The sequence below is a fragment of the Typopeltis vanoorti genome, chromosome 17, assembly GCF_054136105.1.
Source record: "Typopeltis vanoorti isolate ZY-2024b chromosome 17, IOZ_Tvanoo_1.0, whole genome shotgun sequence".
Classification (NCBI taxonomy): Eukaryota; Metazoa; Arthropoda; class Arachnida; order Uropygi; family Thelyphonidae; genus Typopeltis; species Typopeltis vanoorti.
This window is the reverse complement of record NC_143565.1, coordinates 107139629-107162138: the sequence shown is the minus strand read 5'-3', so window position 1 is coordinate 107162138 and position 22510 is coordinate 107139629. Positions and strand designations below refer to the sequence as shown.

At 35.3% G+C, this 22510-nt stretch overlaps 1 protein-coding gene across 4 annotated transcripts in view; it reads right to left on the bottom strand.

The window, feature by feature from the left end:
- The window catches only part of LOC150097751 (RNA-binding protein 14-like), a 132183-nt gene extending 111821 nt beyond the window's left edge, over positions 1-20362 (bottom strand). For all 4 annotated transcript variants that reach the window (XR_016549704.1, XM_090407581.1, XM_090407583.1 and 1 more), the window contains exons 1-3: positions 20294-20362; positions 9315-9348; positions 2335-2454 (exon numbers count right to left, since the gene is read on the bottom strand). Coding sequence is in view for 3 of the 4 variants with exons in the window: in XM_090407581.1 (XP_090263707.1) it covers positions 2335-2454; positions 9315-9323 (129 nt within the window). In the remaining variant the exon portion in view is untranslated. The remainder of the gene's footprint in view (positions 1-2334; positions 2455-9314; positions 9349-20293) is intronic.
- Between the last annotated feature and the right edge of the window lie 2148 nt (positions 20363-22510).

Below are 22510 nucleotides of genomic sequence, written 5' to 3'. Positions count from 1 at the left end.
TTTTGGGATCAGATTTTCACTTTGCAACAAATAATTGAGAAATCATGGGAATATAACAAAAGATCTGTATTGTAGTCTTGCAGATCTGAAAAAAGCATGACAAGTGCCAAGAGAAAAGCTATTCAAATCACAGTCAGCAGATAGAATTGAAGTATAGGAAGATGGTTTTATGTTAAATCTGGTGTCAGATAAGGATGTACATTATCCCCTCTGTTATTCATTATCTATATGGATCACATCATGAAGGAAAGGGGTTTTAAACCTACTATCAAAATTGGAGATCTCAGCTCTACTTAGTGTGGATTATGTTATACTTATAAATCGAGTACAAGATTCCCTGACTAAATTGAATAACTGTTATAATAGATTTGGTATGAAAGTAAGCAATAATAAGACAGACAATGAAAATATGCAGAAGCATTAAAAGTATCACTGAATTGTGAATGAAGAACATATAGAACAAGTAAAACATTTCAGCTACCTAGGCACAAGAGAAAGTTCAAGGTTTTGTGGGATAGGTCAGTTTTATTTTAACACCAATTTTATATGGATAAAATTGGTGATTAATATTTTATTCCCTGGTGTGAGACCAGTGTCCCCTTATTGAAGGCCTGAAGTGATTTGAAAGAAGTTCATGTTTTGTCTCTAAAGCATTGTTGCCACAGTATGCAAAAATAAATTAAAAATACAAAAAAAAGTATACAATTGATAAAAAATAGAAAAATCCTTAGCCCATCCATGGTACCAAATGTACTAGAAGTCTGCAAATTTTGTGAGTAACAAAAAATGCTGAAAGGATGCTATTCCTGATCAGAATTAGACAAATTCCTATACATATTGGCGCTCTCTCGCTCCGTCTGTTGCTTCAATTCAGAACAAATCTCATCAGAAACATCCAGGAGATACTTAGATATTACTCCATGAGTAAGTTCAAGGTTGTGGGGTAGGTCAGTGATTAGTATTTATTCCCCAATTACACAAAAAAACTGCTGTTTACAAGAAGCTGTTTTGACAAGGATACCTTATAAACAGAGTTCAGAAAAAACATCACATCTGGAACCTTCCAAATTCTAGAAAAAGGGTGGCATTTTTCACAGGAAGATGGTCACCTGTCAAATGAATAATTAAGCAAGATGGTATTTTCTCATAGCAGATGTTTACTGCTTGTTTTCTGTCAATGTCCAAATGGTTTCTGTACTGGGTTGGAACTTGAAGATCCTTGATAAACATGAGGATAAATTGTTTTGAAAATTCAAAGGTTCATCCACAGCACAGCCACATCATGGATGCCCAAATGTCTGGCAAGCAATGAATGCTCTCCAGAGTAGAACAGCAACACCCCATATCAGCAGCACAGCAAAGCCTTGGTACCCAAGTGTCAATGTCCTTTTAGGCAAGCTGCTAGCCAACTATTGAACCATCCAGGAATGCCCGTTTTTCCTAAAATAGGCCACAAAGCTGAGGACCCCTTTCTGGATTTCATAGGTTGTACTACAGTGCAAACAAGGCTTTCAACAGTGGTCTGGAAGACATTGAAAAATGCTCAAGATAAATAGGACAAGAATATGAAAGAAAAAGATATAGAAAGAGGGAAAATTAAACAGTGCCAATACCATCAGCAAGAGGTACCCTCCACTAGTCACCTCACATGTAAGGATGTACAGCTTGGTAATTAGCCCATTAGCTATTGGCACTAAAGGCATGATTTTTCAAATAAAAATCTAGTTTTTCTGTTTCAGAAGTAATGTAAAAACAATTAACTCAAATCTACCAATATAGAATTTACCAATGGTTAAAAGAATTTCTGCAACCATTCGTCTAGACAAAAATCCAAGTTAAGTTGTTGAAATTGAAACAGGTATAAATCCAGGTTATTCTTCCCTAACATGTTTGTCGAGATCAAATTTTTATGTTACTTAAATGTTAAAAAATAAATAAATGTTCCTTAAAACAGTAACATATGCTTAAGTTGCGTCACCAGTTGTAAGTGATGCGCAAAGATAGTTGAGATAAGATTAAGTGTTAAGATGGTCCATTATTTATTAATGTTCTACTCAAAATTTAATAGAACAGTAAAAATGTTGAAAATGAAATTGAAGTACAAGGCATGGATATGATAAGTTGATATCTTCCCCTTTAAAGCTAAATGAAATCCTTCAAAAACAATTACCTTAAATTCACTCGTTAAACATTAAAATATTTCAAAAATTTAAATGTATTTAATACAATTGATTTTAGTTTATGATAGAAATAAGCATGCAAAATACGTTATACTTAAAATAATTATATGGAAATCATGTAGGAATTTAGAAGTTACTGATCAAAGTTACTTACAACAAATCCATACTTATTGATGACATCGCACTCTTTCACCGTGCCATACTTTTCAAATAGTTGTTGTAAATCTGATGACTTGCATCCATCAGGCAAATGCCCAACAAATATTTTAGTACGCTGAATAAGAAGAAAAACTAACATAAGGTATATAAGCAAAATCAGGATACATCAGCACAATTCAAACTTTTTAACGAAATGCCTGGAGTTTATGTTTCAAGAAAACAACTTTGAAAAACTGCTAATATTAAATATTTAACCAACTGCATAACAAATTGTTCAGCTAGCCAAAACAATTTCACTTAAATTTACTAGGAACAATGAAAGCAATAGGCTAAGAGTAAACCATTTCAACCTAAAATGGTTAATGTTGTATCATTAGGTAATGAAAAATATCAAAGCTGAGCTATGAACTCAAGTATTAAATACCAATTGTTGCTACATCAAACCAAACTTTCTTGATGGATAGCTTGCTGTAGCGAATTTCCTTTCAAGCAGCTTTCTGGTGATCTGTCACATTGACTTACACACAAGTGTCTGCTATAGTGAGTTGACTACGTGGAATCATTTATGCAGTCAGACGATGTGAAGATATCTAAATATTTTATATAGGACATTTGAAATATTCATCCTTTAAACATCCCCCATAAAACAAAGTCCCCTTCCCAAGAAGTGTCCATTCACTGTATAAATGCCTAATATATAAAAAAAAACTGAAATACAGGACAGGATAAAGATGATTCCACTTTCCACTTTACATACATTCCATTTGAGAATTATACATTGCTATTTTATATTAATCTACTAGAAATTAGACATTTGCTATATTAGTTGAGATAAGCTAGCTTCAACAGAATTCACCCAAGGCTGTAATTACTGCTTATAATATGCAGCAAACTATATTAAGTGCTAAAAATGTATTCAATGCTAAATACAGACTTTTGACCAATAAATATAATTACAAAAAGCAGAAAAACAATAATGGGATAAAAATCCCTTATTGTTTTTCAGCCAGTATGAGAAACTAAGATCGAGAACTACGATCTAAGAGTTTCAATGCCAAAGAACTATCAGCGAATCCAAGCGTAAGTGACCACCTGGTAGTACAACACCAAGGCAACTCGAAGCAAAGGTGAAGCAAGCTCCCTCACTATCCTTGATATTTTCTCATAATGTAAAAACACAGCTTCTAGGAGATGTAATACTGTCATTACATGAGGTCACTACCCAGACCTCAATGTAATGTATTACATCAGTATTACATCTCCTAGGAGCTGTGTTTTTACATTATGAGAAAATATCAAGGATAGTGGCGGTAGATGGCGTGGGTGTTAGATGATGAAGGTTGGTAGAGTAGTGGGACGAAGAGTTGTAGAGTTGATGCCCTCCCTCGATGAGTCTTTGGACTTCCTGGAGGTGTGATATAATAATAAATGTATAAATTTTCCAAAGATTTGGGAGACAGTCATCTTCAAATTAATGTGCTTTCTATCTTTTTTTTTCTCTCAACACAGATGGCGCCTAATTTGGACTTGTGTTGTACGTTACAGTTGTTCAAACTAATCCCATTGTTATATCGATTGGTTGTCCCACATACTGTGACAAACTTTTTCTGGGCTCTGAAGATGCTGGATAGAATACTAGTGAAATCAGCACTAAGTAATTTTCTTATCAGTCTGTGTTCTCATCTATACTGTCAGAATTAATTGACATGTACGATGACGTAAGCCTTCCCACATTTCTTTTGTTTTTGCATAATTCTTGTTTCCTTTGTATGTCTTTGAAAGAGCAATTTGTATGCATTTGCTTTTTTATTGCATTTTCTATATCTGTTCCAGATTTTTAATGTTTTTCATTTTAATAGTTTATTTTTCTTTCCAAGTACTTCATCCACAAAGCAGCCTCTGATCTTTATTAAAATTTTTCATTCTTCTATATCTTCACTGATTTGGGCTTCTTTTAGATAATCTGTTAATCGTGATTGATATAGCATTTTAATGCTTGTTCTAATTGTTTTTTATTATTTACTTTCTCCATTACTAGTATTTCTGTTTTAGACTTCTAAATTTGAAATTTCGCTTTCTCTGTAAACATGTACATATCTTTCATGTGGAGCTAGTTTCTGATGATGTAATCAATTATAGATCTTGTTCCTCTGCCGTTCCAAGTATATTTATTTGTTATTTTTTGAAAAAAAAAAAAAAAAAAATTGGTTATTTTAAAATTATTGAAAGTACAGAAGTAATAGTTCTTGACCGTATGTTTTTCATTTGTATTTCTCCATATTTTCTTAAGAAATCTGGAACTGGATTATTTCCAACATTGAGATCTGTTATTAATATATAACAGTTATTAATTTAATTGATTTTTTTAGTTCTTCATAAAACTACTTGGAACTTCTTTCTTGCCTTCTTCAGGAGCATATACTTATTTGATATTTAAGTATCTTCTGTTTGTTTTTAACTGCTGTAATCTAATCATTTACAAAATTGTACTTGCATATTTCTATTTTTCCATTTATTATTGGTTAAAATGGCTATGCCACTAGAAGCTCAATCATCTATATCTTTTGTTCCGTTTAATTTTTTTTTATGACTATATTAGCATTTTTAGTTGTTTTACTAATTCTGATTCCTTTGTTATGCTTCACATTCCATGTTGCTACTTTTAAAATGTCCAAGATTCATAATTGGTTACCTTTATCTTTACTTGTCCCCAGCTCCATGACTTACATTAAAGACAACTACTGCTTGCAACATAATCTGTGGACGTCAAGAGTTAACCGTGTGACATTTGTAAATCACTTATCAGATCTTTTCATGTTGGGATTCAACTGATCAGGATCCAGATGGTTTTTGTCTCCCTAGTTTTAGTAATGTCTGCCTTTTACATTTATTTTTTATGTATTTCTTACCCATAAGAAGAAAAGTTTTAGTGGCAAAAACTAGGTTTTATCCTATAAATCCTATAACTATAATTACCATTGCCAAATAAGCTTTTTGTAAGCTGAAAAGCCAAATGGCTATTTTTTTATTTAATTTTTTAGGCAAAGTTAATTAAATTAAGGGGATAAAAATTCCTTATTGTTTTTCAGCCAGTATGAGAAATTCTAAGATCGAGAACTACGATCTAAGAGTTTCGTGCCAAAGAACTATCGGCGACTAGTGCTTTCAAAGACAATCACAAACATCCATGCCCATGGCAGGATTTCAATAGTTATTTTCTTATCAGTCTGTGTTTTCATCTATACCATTAAAATTAAAAAAAGAAATAGCTAAATCTATAGTACAGAAACCGCAAAATTTTTGGGACAGATTAATAAAATAAAAGACGACCTACAAAATATTAAGGAAATTAAACAAAGAAAGAGACAGCACAAACAAACATAATATAAGAGAAACAATGAATAGAACATCATACAAATTTATGGTATGATCCAAATTCAATAACGGAAAATAATAATGAAGAAATCAATACTGATATAGAACGAATAAAATTCGAAGAACTAAAAGAAGCAATAAAGGTATCAAAATATAGAAAATCAACTGAATTAGATGGCATAAATAAGAGCTTTGTTATGTAAATATTCTCTGCCATATTTCCAAACAAATTAATAACTTATAACTGCTAAGGAATTACAGAGGAATAAGTTTATTTACAAGTTACAAAATTTACAGTAAAATCCTGAATAAAAGACAGAAATATGAGATGAGAATTTAATTCAGGCTCATATGGCCTTTATAAATTAAAAGAAGCTTTTGATAAAATACACATGGAAAAACTATGGAATATAATGAAAAAACAAGAATATTCATTACATTGGATACAAGCTATATAAAGTTTATATAAAGATACAAAAATAGTTAGGTAATAAACAGATGAGAATGAAATAAATCAAGGTGTCAGACATATATTTGATCAGATTATTGAAATATGGAAAATAAAACAAGGTATCCAAGTTAACCAAAAGAACTGTCATCAATACAATGTTGTATGTAGATGATCGGATTATAAGAAAATGAAGATGACAAAAAAATCAGTTTACCAATTAAACAGAATAAGCAAACAATATAATTTAAAAATCTCACAGAAGAAAACAAGTCATGGCATTTGAAGGTCAAGATCGTGTTAAATCAAAAAGTTATAGAAAATAAATAATAGAACAGATGACAGTTTATTTGGGCTACATAATAACTTTTCTAAAAGATAAAAATATAGGTAAAAAAAATAGAAATAGAAAGGACACTGAAGAAAAAAATAACAAGAAACAACTAAAATTTTACAAAGTAATGGCCATTATATGGGTTCAGAAATATTGAAAGAGAAAGATGAAAGTAAAATATAAGCTGCAGAGATGAGCAATAAAAGGATGCACTAATCATATAAAAAATGGAGCCATCCAAAAAGAACTGTTTATAATGTAAATGAAAAGATCAAGGAATATAGAGAGAAATGGGAAGAACATCTATTTAGATAGAAAAATATTGGCCACCAAAAGAAGTGGATAGACTAAAGGGAGGGAGGGGGAAAGACCAGTGAAGACAGAACAGGCAAATGCCTAATAATCCTTGAAGAGAAGATTCAGAGTGACAGTACTGCTGAATATATATATAAAAAGCCAAACCATATAGCAAGTTCTGTATAAGAAATTCCTTTTTAGAGGCTCTGAAAATTTTAAGCTACATCTAACTAGATACTGCTGACTAGATTTGTCCTCTAGCACCTGAATAGTACAATTAGCATTAGCTAACATGTCTGTTCTCGTAAAGAAGCAAAACAAGTATGACAAATCCAAGAGACAGTTTGCTTGATTTTAACAACACACCAATCACAATCATTATTCTTCCTAATCTGAGTTTGCGCTTGACAAATCACATACTTTACATGCAAGTCATTTCCATGGAAGGTGACAAATCTGGTATAGATGCTTAGATTTTCAGTAACATTTAGAAAATAAACATCTCGGTGAATTAACCAAATTATTTAGCTATTAAATTACACCAATATTTTGCTTTGGTCACAAGGCATGGGCACATTATCTAAGAAAGTTCCTGACAATCGTTTCCTTGGCCTCTAACACAACTGCTCTTTTCTCCTTACAAAGAAAACTTGTCCATGAATGTTGCTTCACTAAAAGGAATCCATTCATCCATTTCGGTATAGTATGCCCACAGGGATCTTCGCTTGGAGACTTGCCAAGAATAGCCAATTCATGTTGAAAGGAAGAAAGAAACCAATTCGCATGAAGGACATGCGAATTGGTCGCCAACATGCGAAATCACGTGGTTTATACCTATTTTTGGAATGGATTCTCCTTCTGTTGACATGTGCAGTATGTGTCGAAGGGTTTCGAATCTGTGGGCATACTATATAAAGCTATAAAATGAAATTATATGGAGTGAGTGCCCTAGGTTAGTAATCATGTGGAATATAAAGACTAAGATGTGTTTAATTTAAAGCTTTTGATCAAGAGAAAGATTCAATAAATCACAATTTTCATTATCTTGCATCTTCTCACAACTCACCATATTCCACTACATAAAGGTAGTCTGAAATTATGAAATCATGTGTTCTCTCCAGTCTTTATAGGATGAGAAACCAGGTTTACAGGAAAGAAACCTCAACCTTCATGTGAAACCTTATCTGACACATATATAGCAAGTAAAGAGCCAGTGTAGCTCAGTAGAAGTGGCATTTGCACTCTACAGCGCTTGACCACGAAGGAAGGATTTGGTGGTTCGAATCTAGTCACCGACTAGAGGAAATTTTTCCACACTATTTTCAGACATTAAAAATAGTGTTAGCGGCCACGAGATGGCAACACTAGCTTGCCGCCTCCTTCACTAGGTACCGATGAATCAGTGATTGCCCTGGGCCAGCTATCTCTGATTGGCTACCAGTGGAGATTGAACTGCCCACTCAGTCTCCAAAAAGTTAGATAGGGCTCCCTGTACGGGATCATATGCGTTAGCTGATGATGATATATAGCAAGTAACAAAAAAAGTTACTCTGTACATGATCTGAACTTAATTTCAAGTACAGCAAGGATACACTCACATTATGGATAATATCCTCATCTGTAACTTATTTGATGACGATTCAATTTTTTGTTGACAAATGAAAAAAAAAAACATTTTTCACTGTATTTTATATATATATATATATATATATATATATATATATATATATATATATATACACACACACACACACACATATACATACACACACACATTAGGGGGACTCTCCCCCTGGCACCTATGGTGCTCAAACCCCCCCCCCCCCCAGAATTCCGGGCTGGTAGGTCAGTTCTTTATGAACCTCACTTTAATTATTCAAAATCGCGAAACAAAAAATAAAATATTTACTATACAATCAGTCATGACATACACGTTATGCTAATTTCAGTAAGTAATACTAACACGTACTGTTCTAATGATCAACAATGAGCTTGATTGTTGTAATCCTGAAACGATAAAATTGTTGTCTCAAAGCAATCACATTGTTCGATGTTTCAAAACAATGAAGACGTGACAAATTTTGGCTTAACAAATTGTCTCATGAAGGCAAACACATTGTTGGACGTTTCAAAATGTGACAAAAACGTTTTCAAATTTCGTATATTAACATTAACGAATATGAAAGGGTACCAACTGTTCAATAATTTATTGTTCTAATTTGAATTAGAATTCAACCATTTAACCCAGCATTAGTAAGGTGGGAAAATGTAACAAAAATGATAAGGTGGGTCCCACACTAAACTTGCTTGCACGCAACAGCTTGTCATCTATGGCATCGAGTAGAGGATTATGGGAGGGGAGCTATACTGAGGTATGACTCACTGCTACGCGTTGTTAAAAAGTTAAGTCAATTTAAAATCTTTGGGGTCTGTGACACCCCACCTTACTAACACCGGATTAAAACTATGGTTATAAAAATAATCTAGAATTCCTTAAAAATGTTATATAAAAGTTACTTACAGGAGCCATTTGATGTAGAATTGCTCAAAAAACCCTAAAAAAGAAATATTCAAATGTCTTAATGCCACACTTCAATAACTAGAAAATAAATTGATAAAAACAAATCATTTACCAACTGAGATTTCATAAAGAGAATGCACGTCAGAAATTAATATTCACAAAATGATACTATACCCACAACTAACCGTGCTGCTTTGGAAAGCAGTTTGGTCTGAACAAAATGAAATTTGTATGCCAACAGTTTCAATTATGTAGCAAGTCACTGAATGGATGCTGCTTCAGAAAAAAAATAGGCAAATAGAATCAATTATAACTGAATGGGAAACAACTTCCATTCTACATTCAAGTTAATTACATACATTTAACTGCATGTGTTAGAAATTTTGACATATACAAGTCAAAATTTGAAAAAATGCATGGCAGGTGTACTAAACATACCAAAGTTCTAAATTAGCATTCATTTATTATTACGGGCAACTCCAGGGAGTCATTAGTCGAGGGAGACCCCAAATCATATTCATCACAACTATTCGACATTCATACAGTATCTATCATACCTCGCCTTAACCTCATTCACTGTCACAGCATCCACCACACTCTGGGAGTACATTCCACTCATTCACCACTCTAAAAGTAAAGAACCCAGCTCTAACACTTTTACTAACCACACTTTTTCCCAGTTTCCATGGATGTCCCCTAGTCCTCCCACAACCAGCCCTGTTCTCAAAAATATCTTCTCTGAATTAATTTTATAGAAACCCTTCAGTAATTTGAATGTCTCAATCATATCTCCCATCCTCCGCCTATCAACCAATTTTTGCAACCCACAAATCCTCAACCTGTTCTCATAAGGTTCATTCCACAGACCTGCTATCATCTTCGTCACTCGCCTCTGGATCCTCTCCACCTCCTCCCCATCAAGAAGAAACCTAGGTGACCAAATCTGAGCACAGTAGTCTAGATGGGGTCTTATCAAGGCTCGATACAGAGGAACAATAAACTGCTTGTCTCTGCTTGTCAACGTATTCTTCAGCAACCAAGTGATTTGATGAGCTGATTTGGCCACTTTTGCAATGTGTCCCCTAAACTTCAACTCCTTATCAACCAACACTCCTAAATCTCATACCTCATCAATTTCCTGGAGTACAGTTCCACCAATGTAGTAAACTGCTGCTAATCTTTTCACCCCAAAATGTATAACCTTACATTTTGCCACATTAAATTGACATCCATTCTCCTTAGCCCAGACCTCCAATCTATCCAAATCATCTTGCAAAAATTTAACATCTGCATTCACTATTGCCCTACCCAACTTTGCATCATCTGCAAACAAATGAACTGTTCTCTCAGATCCTTTCCTATATCATTAATGAACAAATTAAACAGCAGTGGTCCAAGAACAGATCCTTGTGGCACACCACTAGTCACAGGCCATCTTGTGGACTCTACTCCTGAATAAACCACTCTCTGATATCTCTCCGTCAACCACCCTCCTATCCATCTCACCAACCCTATGTCCATTCCCATATGCTACAATTTACTGATTAGAATTCCATGTGGTATCCTGTCAAAGGCCTTAGCAAGGTCCAGTAGACCTCACTAGAATTCTAGTTGAGAAAGCAAACATGTTGTATAGGTGAAAACTAGACACCAAACTATCAATGGCATAGTTCCAGTTATCCTTATTTAAGACTTCTAATGATAGTGATATTAAAACAGAATTGCAGCTATAAAGCAAACTGCTATAAAAAACATGTTCATTCTCTTGTCAAACAATTCATCTGGGGGGGTAATCAAAAATTAAGAACACTACCACCTTAACAAGACTGGTTCACTATGATCAAATAAATTTCCATTAAAAGACGAGATGTTAAATCCATAATTACATTAAGCAAGTTCCCTCATTAACAGCTATTAATACTTACGTATGAGATTTAACGCAGCTAATAATTGGCTAAATTCAAACAGCATCCTAAGATATGCAACATACTTGCATATCTGAAAACGAATAACTACATCTGAATGACTTAAATTGGAGTAAAATATTCAAATGCAAACAAATCATTTTCCTAAAGTACCCATGATTTATTGAATGCTTAGGGGTTACACAACAGCAGTTTGCATATTGAGATAGTATAATAAACCACAATGTGCATATTCACAAATGAACATATTTTAACAAATTACTCTTGTATTTTCAAGATGCTTTTCTATGCATATTCATGTTGAGAATATAAGAGTATTGTCTTCAGTTACATTGTAAAAATGGCAAGCACATTGCCAGTTTTACAATGGCAGTGTGCTTGCCATTGTAAAAAAAAAAAACTGCTGTTTTGTGTGGGACATTGCTATGACTTACTGGACAGATGTCAGTCACAATGCCCCACCCCACACAAAGCAGTTTTTTTTTTTTTCATTACAAAAAAGCAATTAAAAGAGACAGCCCATTCAATGGCCTAAGATGTTTTGGCAATCCAGGAAAAGGCAAAAATACCTAAAAAGTTGAAAAAGCACATTATGGACAAAGAGTAGCGTGTATTTGCAGAATGGGAAAATCCTAGATCAAGGCAGAGAGATATGGAGAAAATGGGAAGTACACACAGGACACTTGCAAAGAAAGAAGCAGAGAAATGGGAGGAAACTAAGAAAATTTCTTTCAGCAGGCCAAATGCTTGATGTCTTCATGAACTGAAGTGAGGGAAATGATTCTAGTAATCAAGTCAAGCCATCAATTTTGGAAGCCTTGACAATTAGTAACTAAAAGGCACTAATCTCATCAATTAAGAACGTGGGTCACAGAATAACATCAATCCCGCCTGCATTCACTGACAGTGTATGGAAAGGAAATTTTCTGAAAGCTAAAAGCAGAATTTAAATCAGATGCCTCTGTACTGCAATTGGAAGAATGACAGTGGATTGCACCCTTCGAGTGAAAAAGGTCTAAATTCAATTCTTGTCATAACGAGAGAAATACGGTTTTTTTTTTCTCTCTAATTGAAGGCAAGTTAGCCAATCTCATACGGCAGTAGCAGTTTTTTTTTTATTAAGGGAAACTTGAGTTTTTCATCTGGTATCAGGTTTGAGAAAATATGCAATTTAGACCAAAAAACACAAGTGGTGATGGTGGGCAATAGATGGCTTTGGTGTAGATGGTGGTGGTGGTAGTTGCAGTTCCCTGTGGTGGTTGGTAGAGTTGGTGTTCCCTCGATGAGTCTTTGGACTCCTTGGAGGTGCCATAACATACTGGGATAATAAAATGCTGGAGAATATTTTGAAGGATTAAGTGGAATTGGTGAAGATTGAGTTGAAGACTAGATGATGAGTCTTTAGACTCCTTGTAATAATAATCTCCATATCTTGAAATAGTTCTGGAATCTAGTACCGCTCTGAGTTCAGCCTTCCATAGTCCAGAAATACTTCTGTTCAAGGTTTCAAAAATCATGGTTGGCCTTGGTCTGTTCTAGCTCCTAAATTAATGTGATGCAAGAAAAGGCCACAGCATCTCTCCTTGACATTGTCAGCATCAACTCCACTATGAAAACTATCCAAATGTTAACATCCCTGTGGGGATGTTAACATATGAACACCACAAAAAATTATCAAAAATATCCAAAATAATAGCAACATTTCATCTAACTTCCATCTATTTCACCAACATCTGGGGGCATCACAATGCAAACAAAAATATTTACCACTTATAGGCATCAAAAACATCTATTTCTTAAATGGATCCTAGTTTGCATCCTGCACTCTGCTTTAGCCATCCCAATTACATCTTGCATGTCCTGCAAAATGAAAAGAATGTACACTTGTGACACTCCCTTGCCAAAAGCTATCAAACCAGAAATCTCCACTTTTCAATTTGCTCCAGCTCAAGATTCCTTATCCAATTTATATCTTTTATTCACTACCCCACTCTAAGATGGCCATGCTGCTTTTTTTGATAAATTGATTTCATAATTTAATTATCCCATGAGATTATCTTAGTTAAAAACACTCGCAACACATGATAGACCCTCTTCTCTAACTTCAGTTGTACCTGAAAGGGAACTAAACATTTGCTATCGTGATTAACACAAACAGTTAACCTCCAACCAAAATACTAGGCAATCCTCATTCTTCCAACACTCTGAACCTTTTAACACATTCAGTGCCGCTGCTGTTTTGAATCATATTGGTATTTCTATGTGCCACTGCCACACTTCAAAGCATTGTAAAACATGTTTCTATGCTGCATAACTCAGTCTAGCCTAAGTAGTCAAATCATGTGGATGGGTAGGAAAAGAGAGGTTGCTGTCATTCTGAATGGCCCAGGGATTGTCATAAATGAGTGGTAGCAAACATGTTAACCAGCTCTTCCTCCAAATATATACTTCAGGTGTAGTCTGCTCTCGTCTTGGCAGCTGACACATAACCACATCTTTACTCCAGGTCACTATCTTCCCTAATATCCAATGGCATTACAATGTGCTAATGGATTCCATTTAATTTTGCCAACCTGGTTGGCCAAGTGGTTTTAGGTTACCCACTCTCCAATCAAAATGCTGCAGGTTCAAATTCCACCATGGACATGGATGTTTGTTTTAGGTGGGTGATGAATGCATCATTGCCTGGTATAAGACCAGGCAATGATGCATTCATCACCCTGCTTATTGGAGGCATGGAATGGCTTGAGAAAGTTCCATATTTCATCTCTCATACTATGTAAAAAAATAAATGAAAAATACAAAATATATAAAATTGATACAAATAGAAAAATATATATCCCTATCCTGCTCACTACAAAATGTACTATAGGTTTACAAATAACCTATCATGGCTGGAAGAAGGAAAAATAAATTTTGGAATGACCCCAGAATTTCTATGGGCAGATCCTGCTCTTAATTCAAACACTGTTTGGAACTAAAATAGCCCTTAATGGAATAGGATCCTTCATTCTGACTTCTAAGCCAGGGTCTCTAAAATGTTTGCAGCTGGCTGATACAAAAATACAGCTTCTGTTGTAGTGCTCCAGTCAAACTCTGGTTCTTCACTCAGCTTACACTATAGCCTGAAACAAGTTAAAAAATCCAAGGACAACTTTGTAAGGGTAAAAAGGCAATAGCTTGCCTCCTGCTCCAACTAGCAGTCTAGCCTTGTGGGTCCATCAACTGAGGTACATAGCATCCATCCTTGTTTCTGCCTTTCACATCCTGATGGTACTATAGTAACATCATCCAAAGATAAGGCAGACCTCTTGGCAGTCTTTTCTTAACTTGTTTCAATGACTCCAATATTACTCGAGATAATTTGAAGGAGACATCAAGTGTGTTCTGATGCTGCTAATTTGGGAAGAGCTATAGTAAGTAAATCATTCCTGCAGGATGACTTGTCAGTGTGGTCAAAGGATAATTTTTCTTTAAATGCAGCTAAATAATTTAGTTTGGACCGAAAAGTTTGTGTATTCTACTGATGAAATTCCATTAATTTCCACTGCAGGAAATTAATGAGGCCAGGGTGATATTATTACGGGCAACTCCAAGGAGTCCATAGACTCATCGAGAGAGGCCCTAACATCATGTCAAGAACAACTATTCGACATTCACACAGTATCTATCATACTTTACCATGAACTCATTCACTGTCATAGCACCCACAACAGAATCTGGCAGCTTATTCAACTCATTCACCACTCTCCAAGTAAAAAACCTAGCTCTAACACCCACGCTAACCACTCTTGCCCAGCTTCTGTGTATGGCCCCTAGTCCTCCCACCACCAGTCCTATTCTCAAAAATATTTCTGAATTTTAATCTTATAGAAACCTTTCAGTAATTTGAATGTCTCAATCATATCACCCCTTTTCCACCTATCAACCAATTTCCGCAACCCACAAATCTTCAACCTGTTCTCATAAGGTTCATTCCATAGACCTGCTATCATCTTGGTCACTCGTCTCTGGATCCTCTCCACCTCCCCATCAAGAAACCCTGGCACCCATATCTGGGCACAGTAGTCTAGATGGGGTCTTATCAAGGCTCGATACACAGGAACAACCTGTTTGTCTCTGCTTAGTCTTTTTCAGCAACCAAGTGATTTGATGAACTGATTTAGCCACTTTTGTGATGTGCCCCCTAAACTTCATCTCCCTATCAACCAACACTCCCAAATCCCTGGCTTCGTCAATCTCCTGGAGTACAGTTCCACCGATGTGATATACTGCAGCTAATCTTTTCACCCCAAAATGCATAATCTTACATTTTGCCACATTACACTGACATCCATTCTCCTCAGTCCAGTCCTCCAAAACTACGAAATCATCCTGCAAAATTTTGGCATCCTGTGCACTCACTATTGTTCTACCCAACTTTGCATCATCAGTAAACAAATGAACAGTACCTCTCAGATCATTTCCTATATTGTTAATGAACAAATTGAACAGTGGTGGTCGAAGAACAGAATCCTGCGGCACACCACTAGCTACAGGCTGCCTTTTGGACTCTATTCCTGAATAAGCCACTTGCTGATATCTCTCCGTCAACCACTCTCCTATCCATCTCACCAACCATTTATCCATCCCCATATGCTGCAGTTTACTGATTAGAATTCCATGTGGTATCCTGTCAAAGGCCTTAGCAGGGTTCAGTAGAATCACTGTAAACCCATTAACCTTATCTAGTTCAGCCATCATTGTGTTATAAAACGTGTTACTGAGAGATGATCTGCCCTTCACAAAACCATGCTCTCCCTCCCCCATACACTATCCAATTTCTATCTATCCACTCCTGTATTTTGCTCTTGACAATGACTCCTGATATGCTGATCAGTCGGTAATTTGCAATAGCAGTCTTGAAGCCTCCTTTATGCAATGGAACTATTTTCCTCTCTTTCCACTCCCTCCGGACTAACCCAGAGCTGAGACCTAGATGCTGTCCCCCATACAGTATCCCATTTTCATCTATCCAATTCTGTATTTTCCTCGACTATTATCTCCAAGACCGGTTGATATGGTTGATAAGGAACTAAAGTTCAGAGGTCATATTGCAAAAATTGCCAAGATCACTTGGATGCTCAAAAATGTTGACTAGTAGGTAATAAAAAGTCATGCAGATACATCCACATCGGAACTTATCAAGTTTGGTTTCAGGGTTTCTTGATGGAGGTGATTGAAGATTCAGAGGAAGGTTTTGGACATGTGAAACGTTCTATACAAAGAGTTTGAAGATATGCAGGTTATAAAAATTGGCAGAAAGAGGCAACATTATTATTACTACTACTTTAAGACCCTGTGTTGTCACTCATTTAGGAGGTCCCTTTGTCAAAAGCGCCTCCGTAGCGCAATTGGAAGAACGACGGTACATTGCGCCCTTCGATTGGAATAGGCCTAAGTTCGATTCTCGTCGCGACGGGAGGAATCTTTATCTGGTCGATTTCAATCGATGGTGAGTTAGCCGATCTCATACGGAGGTAGCAGGGTTTTTTCTCCCGGAAACTCGGGTTTTTCATCCCGCATACATACAAATCGGCCCTTCAGAACACACGCAATTTACAGACAAAAATTACTAGTTGTGGTGGTGTTGGAGGTGGGCGGTAGATGGCGTTGATTCGTAGTAGAGGTAAGGTGTAGAGACAGTTGAAGATGTCCTCCCGCGATGAGTCTTCGGACTCCTTGGAGGTATCAGGAATAATAATAATAATAATAATAATACACACAGCTCATTGTATCATACCTTAAAAACAATTCAAATTCTCTACAGACACCAAACTCAGGCAAGGCATTCTAATCATTCATAACTTTGCATGCAAAGAACCTGCCTCACTCCCTTAACATATTACCCCCCCCCTCTTCCTGATAGAAACATTCAAGTTACCAAAAGGATTTTATAGAATGGAAGTGGGAGAAAATATTTATTATATTGCAGGTGAGGAAAGAATAGGTCATCATTGGAAGTTGAATAAAGCTTCAGTTAGCAAGTATGTGATGCAGAGGTGCAGATTTTTTCTACCAGGATAGTGAAAAAGTAGAATCGGTTATTGTGGTGATTGTGAATTCATCACTCAAAGGAGAAGCATGATAGGTACTGTGTGAATAAGTTAGCCTCTGTCTCCCATTGTGAAAAACCTGTTTGGATTGTAGATACTATGATAGATATATTATGAACTATGCTGTAGGCCTCCTACAATGAGTCTTCTGGACTCCATGGTGACACCTGTTAATTCAACCACCACTGGCAACCCTTTCTACCCATTCACCACACTACATGCAAAAATCTAGTCCACACCATTGATAAGTACCAAATTTTTAGAATGAACATGTTCTCTCATTTCCTGCCACATACTGAAAAGTCAATCCTATAAAATCCTTTCTGCCTATCAACCTAACCACATGCTTTTGACCTATCCTCATAAGAAGAATTCCATTGTCCCATCTCTGGATATTCACATCATTCCTAAGAAATCCAGGCAGTAGTCTTATTAAAAAGGAAAATAGCATATCTAGGATTTGATCTACAACAAATTTTGAAAACTCCATGGTGTCGCAGAAGTAAAACTGATATCAGCTTATCTGAGAAATCTTTTGTTTCATTTACAAAAAAAAAAAAAAAAAGAGAGGAGCAAATGCCAAACACTTTTGGTACTTCTGTGATAGCTGTCCAATATCCTTTTTTTCAATACACATCAAAACCCATTCAAAACAAACTTTTTTTCTCTTTCTCATTTATCTCTTTTGGAACAACTGCTCTCAAAATGTGTTTTATAGTTACTTCAACCTCCAGTTCTAAAAAGAAAAAAATGCCAATTTTCCTCAATCCATATCTGACCCTACACAAGGCACTGGTGTGTTATAAGTTCTTGTACCACTTGTATAGGGTAAACGAAAAAAAGAAAAAAAAAATACAGCAAGCACATTGCCATGTTATATTGAATTACTGAATAATGTAGAAAAACTACAGAATGAAAATTCTGAAGTTGAAAATTCAAAAGCTACAATCAGAAGTAATTTTCATTTGCAGGTGTTCACAATAAGATGAAGCCTGATGGTTAGAGAATAAGTACATTACCCACTCAGCCAAATCATGCCAGCAATTTTTATTGATATTAATAACCAGAATGAATGTTGCTGCACTTTAATCATCTGTAAATCAGGCAACCTGAAGTCTAGTCAAGATCATACTTATGAAGACCTTCATGCCAGCTATTGTTTGCCACCTTCACAACATCTGAATCTCCATCTACTCTTCTATTGAGGGGCAATCTCAAGCAGCGTGATACAACCTCCACATAAGGATACTCCACACAGTACAGAAAATACCATTATATAGTCTGACAATCATCAGCTAAAAAAATTCAACTGCAAATGAAGCTTAAAATGAAGTTCCATACAAGCCAGGCTGGCCAAGTGGTTAGCGTATCAGCTCTCCAGCCAAAGGGCTGCGGGTTTGAATACAGCCATGGGCATGGATGTTTGCAATTATCTTTGGAAATACTAGTGGTGGTTGGCAGTAGATGGCGTTGGTGTAGTTGTGGTCAGTTGGTGGATAGACAGTTGTAGAGCTGGTGCCCTCCCTCGATGAGTCTGTGGACTCCATGGAGGTGTCAGATAATAAAATCAGCACTGGTAACCTACCTAGTTATGATTCAATTACCTCCAACAGTCTTGTTTCAATTTAAAAAGTTGTGCTTTGAACCACAGCACAGAGAAGTCATTTATATAAATAACCAGGTACTAATTTTTGCTGATAATTCATTATGTAGTAGTAATCATTTTATATTCCTTAACGGAAAATGGCAGACAACCATGTGAAGCAGTATTTGTTGGCTTGAATATGAAACACCGAGCAACAAAGGATTGAATGGCAATAGTTTCTATGAAGGAACTAACAAAACCGATTGTGCTGTAAACTATACAAAGTTTAAAAAATAAAGTCAAGAATCCAAAGGTTTGGATTCTTGAGATTTCCACTATACACATACATTTTTCATATATAATGATAGCGCTTCCATTTTGGAACAAAACGAATTATAGAAATTATAAGACTCCACTAAGTTATTTTAAAACACTAGACAAATGAGGATGCCAAATAAACACGTAGAAACGTAATCCTGAAAACAAAGCTGAAATGCGTTTTTTTTTAAATCTACATTTATTTAACAATGACTAGTCAAATGGTAAGCAAAATGAATAAATTAATGTATATTTTGTGGAATGTATAAATTTTCGTCAGTCAAAGGACCCTATAAAAGCTGCTGCAATTACAGCAAAGAGCAACACTGACAATGGCAAGCAACAAAGAGCCATTATCCAAAGCGAGTAGTCCCGTCGCAACAGTCGAGCTATCGTAGCGTGCCACCGAAAATGTATTGGTGGCATTTTTTTTTTTTTTACATGAAAAAAAAATCAAAATCTATTTATACAATTATATGAAATTTCAAGTGTTCGTAACAAATGCCCAATTAAAAAGTTAACGCACGCGCACATATAAACGTAAAGAAAGGAATTGCAAATGGCCGAAAAGAACTAATTGGGGGGTGGGGGTAGCAGCGGTATTATTTCACATAAAATTACTTCCTGTGCTTATTTAGGAAGGGAAAAGAAATTAATCGCTTTCCATTTTTTTAATCCGTAAAGTAAAACAAAAATCTTATCACTTATGTTCTTTTATATGTAATTTTTAAAATTATAAATTAATTTATTTCACTAAAACCGCACTTGAACAAACGTAAGTAAAATCTTCAAATAGACAGAGAACACTAAAAATACAATCGAGATTTTTGTAGCTCCGCTGGAAGTACATACGCCTCAGAACGAGAACAAAGAAGAGGCACTATTGATCGAAACAATCATATACATATAAACTAAAGAATTTAACAACCATAACAACTGACAATCACAAATATGTGTCTAAGGAAATAAAATTTACTTCATTAATATACTGCTAAAACTGCGAAACATACAGAAATAAAAGCAATTAACAAAAAACTAAAAAATGACGCCACTCACCTTGACAATATACAAGTCCGTTACCTCCCTCGACAAAAATGGCGCAAAATAAGGAACACACAAGCTATGAAGGACAAGAGAGAGAAATACACTAGCGACACCTTCTGGAAGGTAGTTTAAAGTTTTGAAATTTCATCGTCTACAGTTTTAGCTTTACTTTTTTCTCCTATGGAGTAAACAAAAAAAACTCTTCAAAAGATAATGTCATTTCTTGGAATGACGTTAGATAACTTCTGAAATCATTAAGATAATCTCTATTCTTAGTAATTTCTGAAGTTTAAAAATGAATTTCTTTAAACCGATTTTAGTCCTGTGGAAATGACATTTGCATCTGCGGCACTAGGACAAATGAAGAAAAATCATCGATTATAAATGTGATTTCTAGTAGACGACTAGAAGAAAACTTTCTAAGCCTTTCTTGGGCCAGTTCCCGAGATGGTCGATTTTTGGCAAAGACAAGTAGTAATTTTCATTCAGAAAACTCGGCTTTTAATCCAGCAACTAAAAAAACAGTATTACTCACTATTTTACACAATAATATATAGTCATATGGACCACGAGATGGTGGCAGATGTCTGCTGCAGTCTTCCTCCGTGAAGGCCCATTAAAATCATTCATGGCCTCTGGCATGGTATCTTTTATTGACTAAGGGTGGAGTACGACAGGTCCTCAGTATTTATAAAGTAATTAGAACTAAACAACATTGCCTACTCCCTTTCGAGTGCAAAACGAGTTAGCAGATTTTTACTTTTTTAATTCTTCGACTCACACTTCCCAAATTAAGACCTAATATCACAAAACATCCTAATTTGGAATTTCACATTTTTGTTGCACATAAATCTGATGGCATTTCGGTATCGCCAATACCCTTTAGTTGAAAAGACCTGGATTCAAATCCCATCTAGAATGCGGAAAAAACTTTACAAAAGCTTTTTTTTTTCAACTAGATGTGATTTAATAAGTCACATACTAAGGTGAAGAGGTTTTTCACTTGAAAATAAAAAATGGTGCACTTATCTTGAAAAATTACAAGTCCGTTATCTCCCTCAAAAATGGCACAAAGTAAGAAACAATTTTTATTTTTAGATCAAAACAGGCACACGGCTAGAAAAACATGCAATTAACAGAGGTAATGCACTGGTATCATAGCCTTAGTTGCTTCAAATATAATAACATTTAACAATAAGAACATCAACATCACATTTTCAGTAGCAAGTGAGGTACGTTTGCGGAAAATCGATTTTCCACAAACGTACTTTATGCCATTATAAGAAAATCACCTATTTTATGTGTGTTCCTCTGGTTGCTTTGCCTGTTTTCAGAATGAAAGATTCAAATTTCTAAGTGGAAAGCCTCACTACCTCCATATGAGACTACCTAACGTTCACTTTAAAGGTTGAAACAAATGTTTCTCTTGCGTTAATGTCTCCATATGAAGCTGATATCTCACTTTCACTTTAAATGCTTTTACAAATGTTCCTTTTTTTAACTGAATTCACACTCACGTTATTCAACTAAAGTACATCATTGCTGCCAATAAAGATCATGATATAATTTTTTTTCATTTCTCAGTCACGTCAGTTTAAGTCAAGAAACTTTAAAAATAGTAGAACTTAAGTTATTGGTTAAGAACGTAATGCCCGTATACCATGTGTAAATTGCTTTCCTTCCATAGTTCTGGAATGCCAAAAGAAAAACCATTATAAATGCTATTCTAGTTCCAAGTTAGAGGAATTTTTCTGCGTTTTTCTTTGGCCGTTGTCTCTGGTAGTTGATCTTGGGCAGAGGCAAATATGGTTCCCTATGAAAGAAACTCAGGTTTTTAAATCAGTAAAGCAGAAGAAATGACTGTAGAACACAGTCACTAACATTTCAGACATAATACATACCTGAAGGGTTTAAAAACATGAACAACGCCCATTCTTTAAGTAATTTCTCCTCTGAAAGCCTTGATTCTTTGAGAACACTATGAATAACGGCTGATTAGCTGTCCACTGATCTTCAAAAAAGTAGCATACACTAAAGTAAGGTGATCAGTGGTTTACCACAGATCTCTGAACTTGGAGCGACTGCTGCTTAATTTCTCATGAGATCGAGCAGTATGCAACTGTTTCCTCATGATGCTAAACTAGGAAGGGCACAGTTGCCATTCCAATATGTCATAGTGGAAAGCTGTATGCATTTTGGGATGAAAAATCATATTATATATTAAAGACT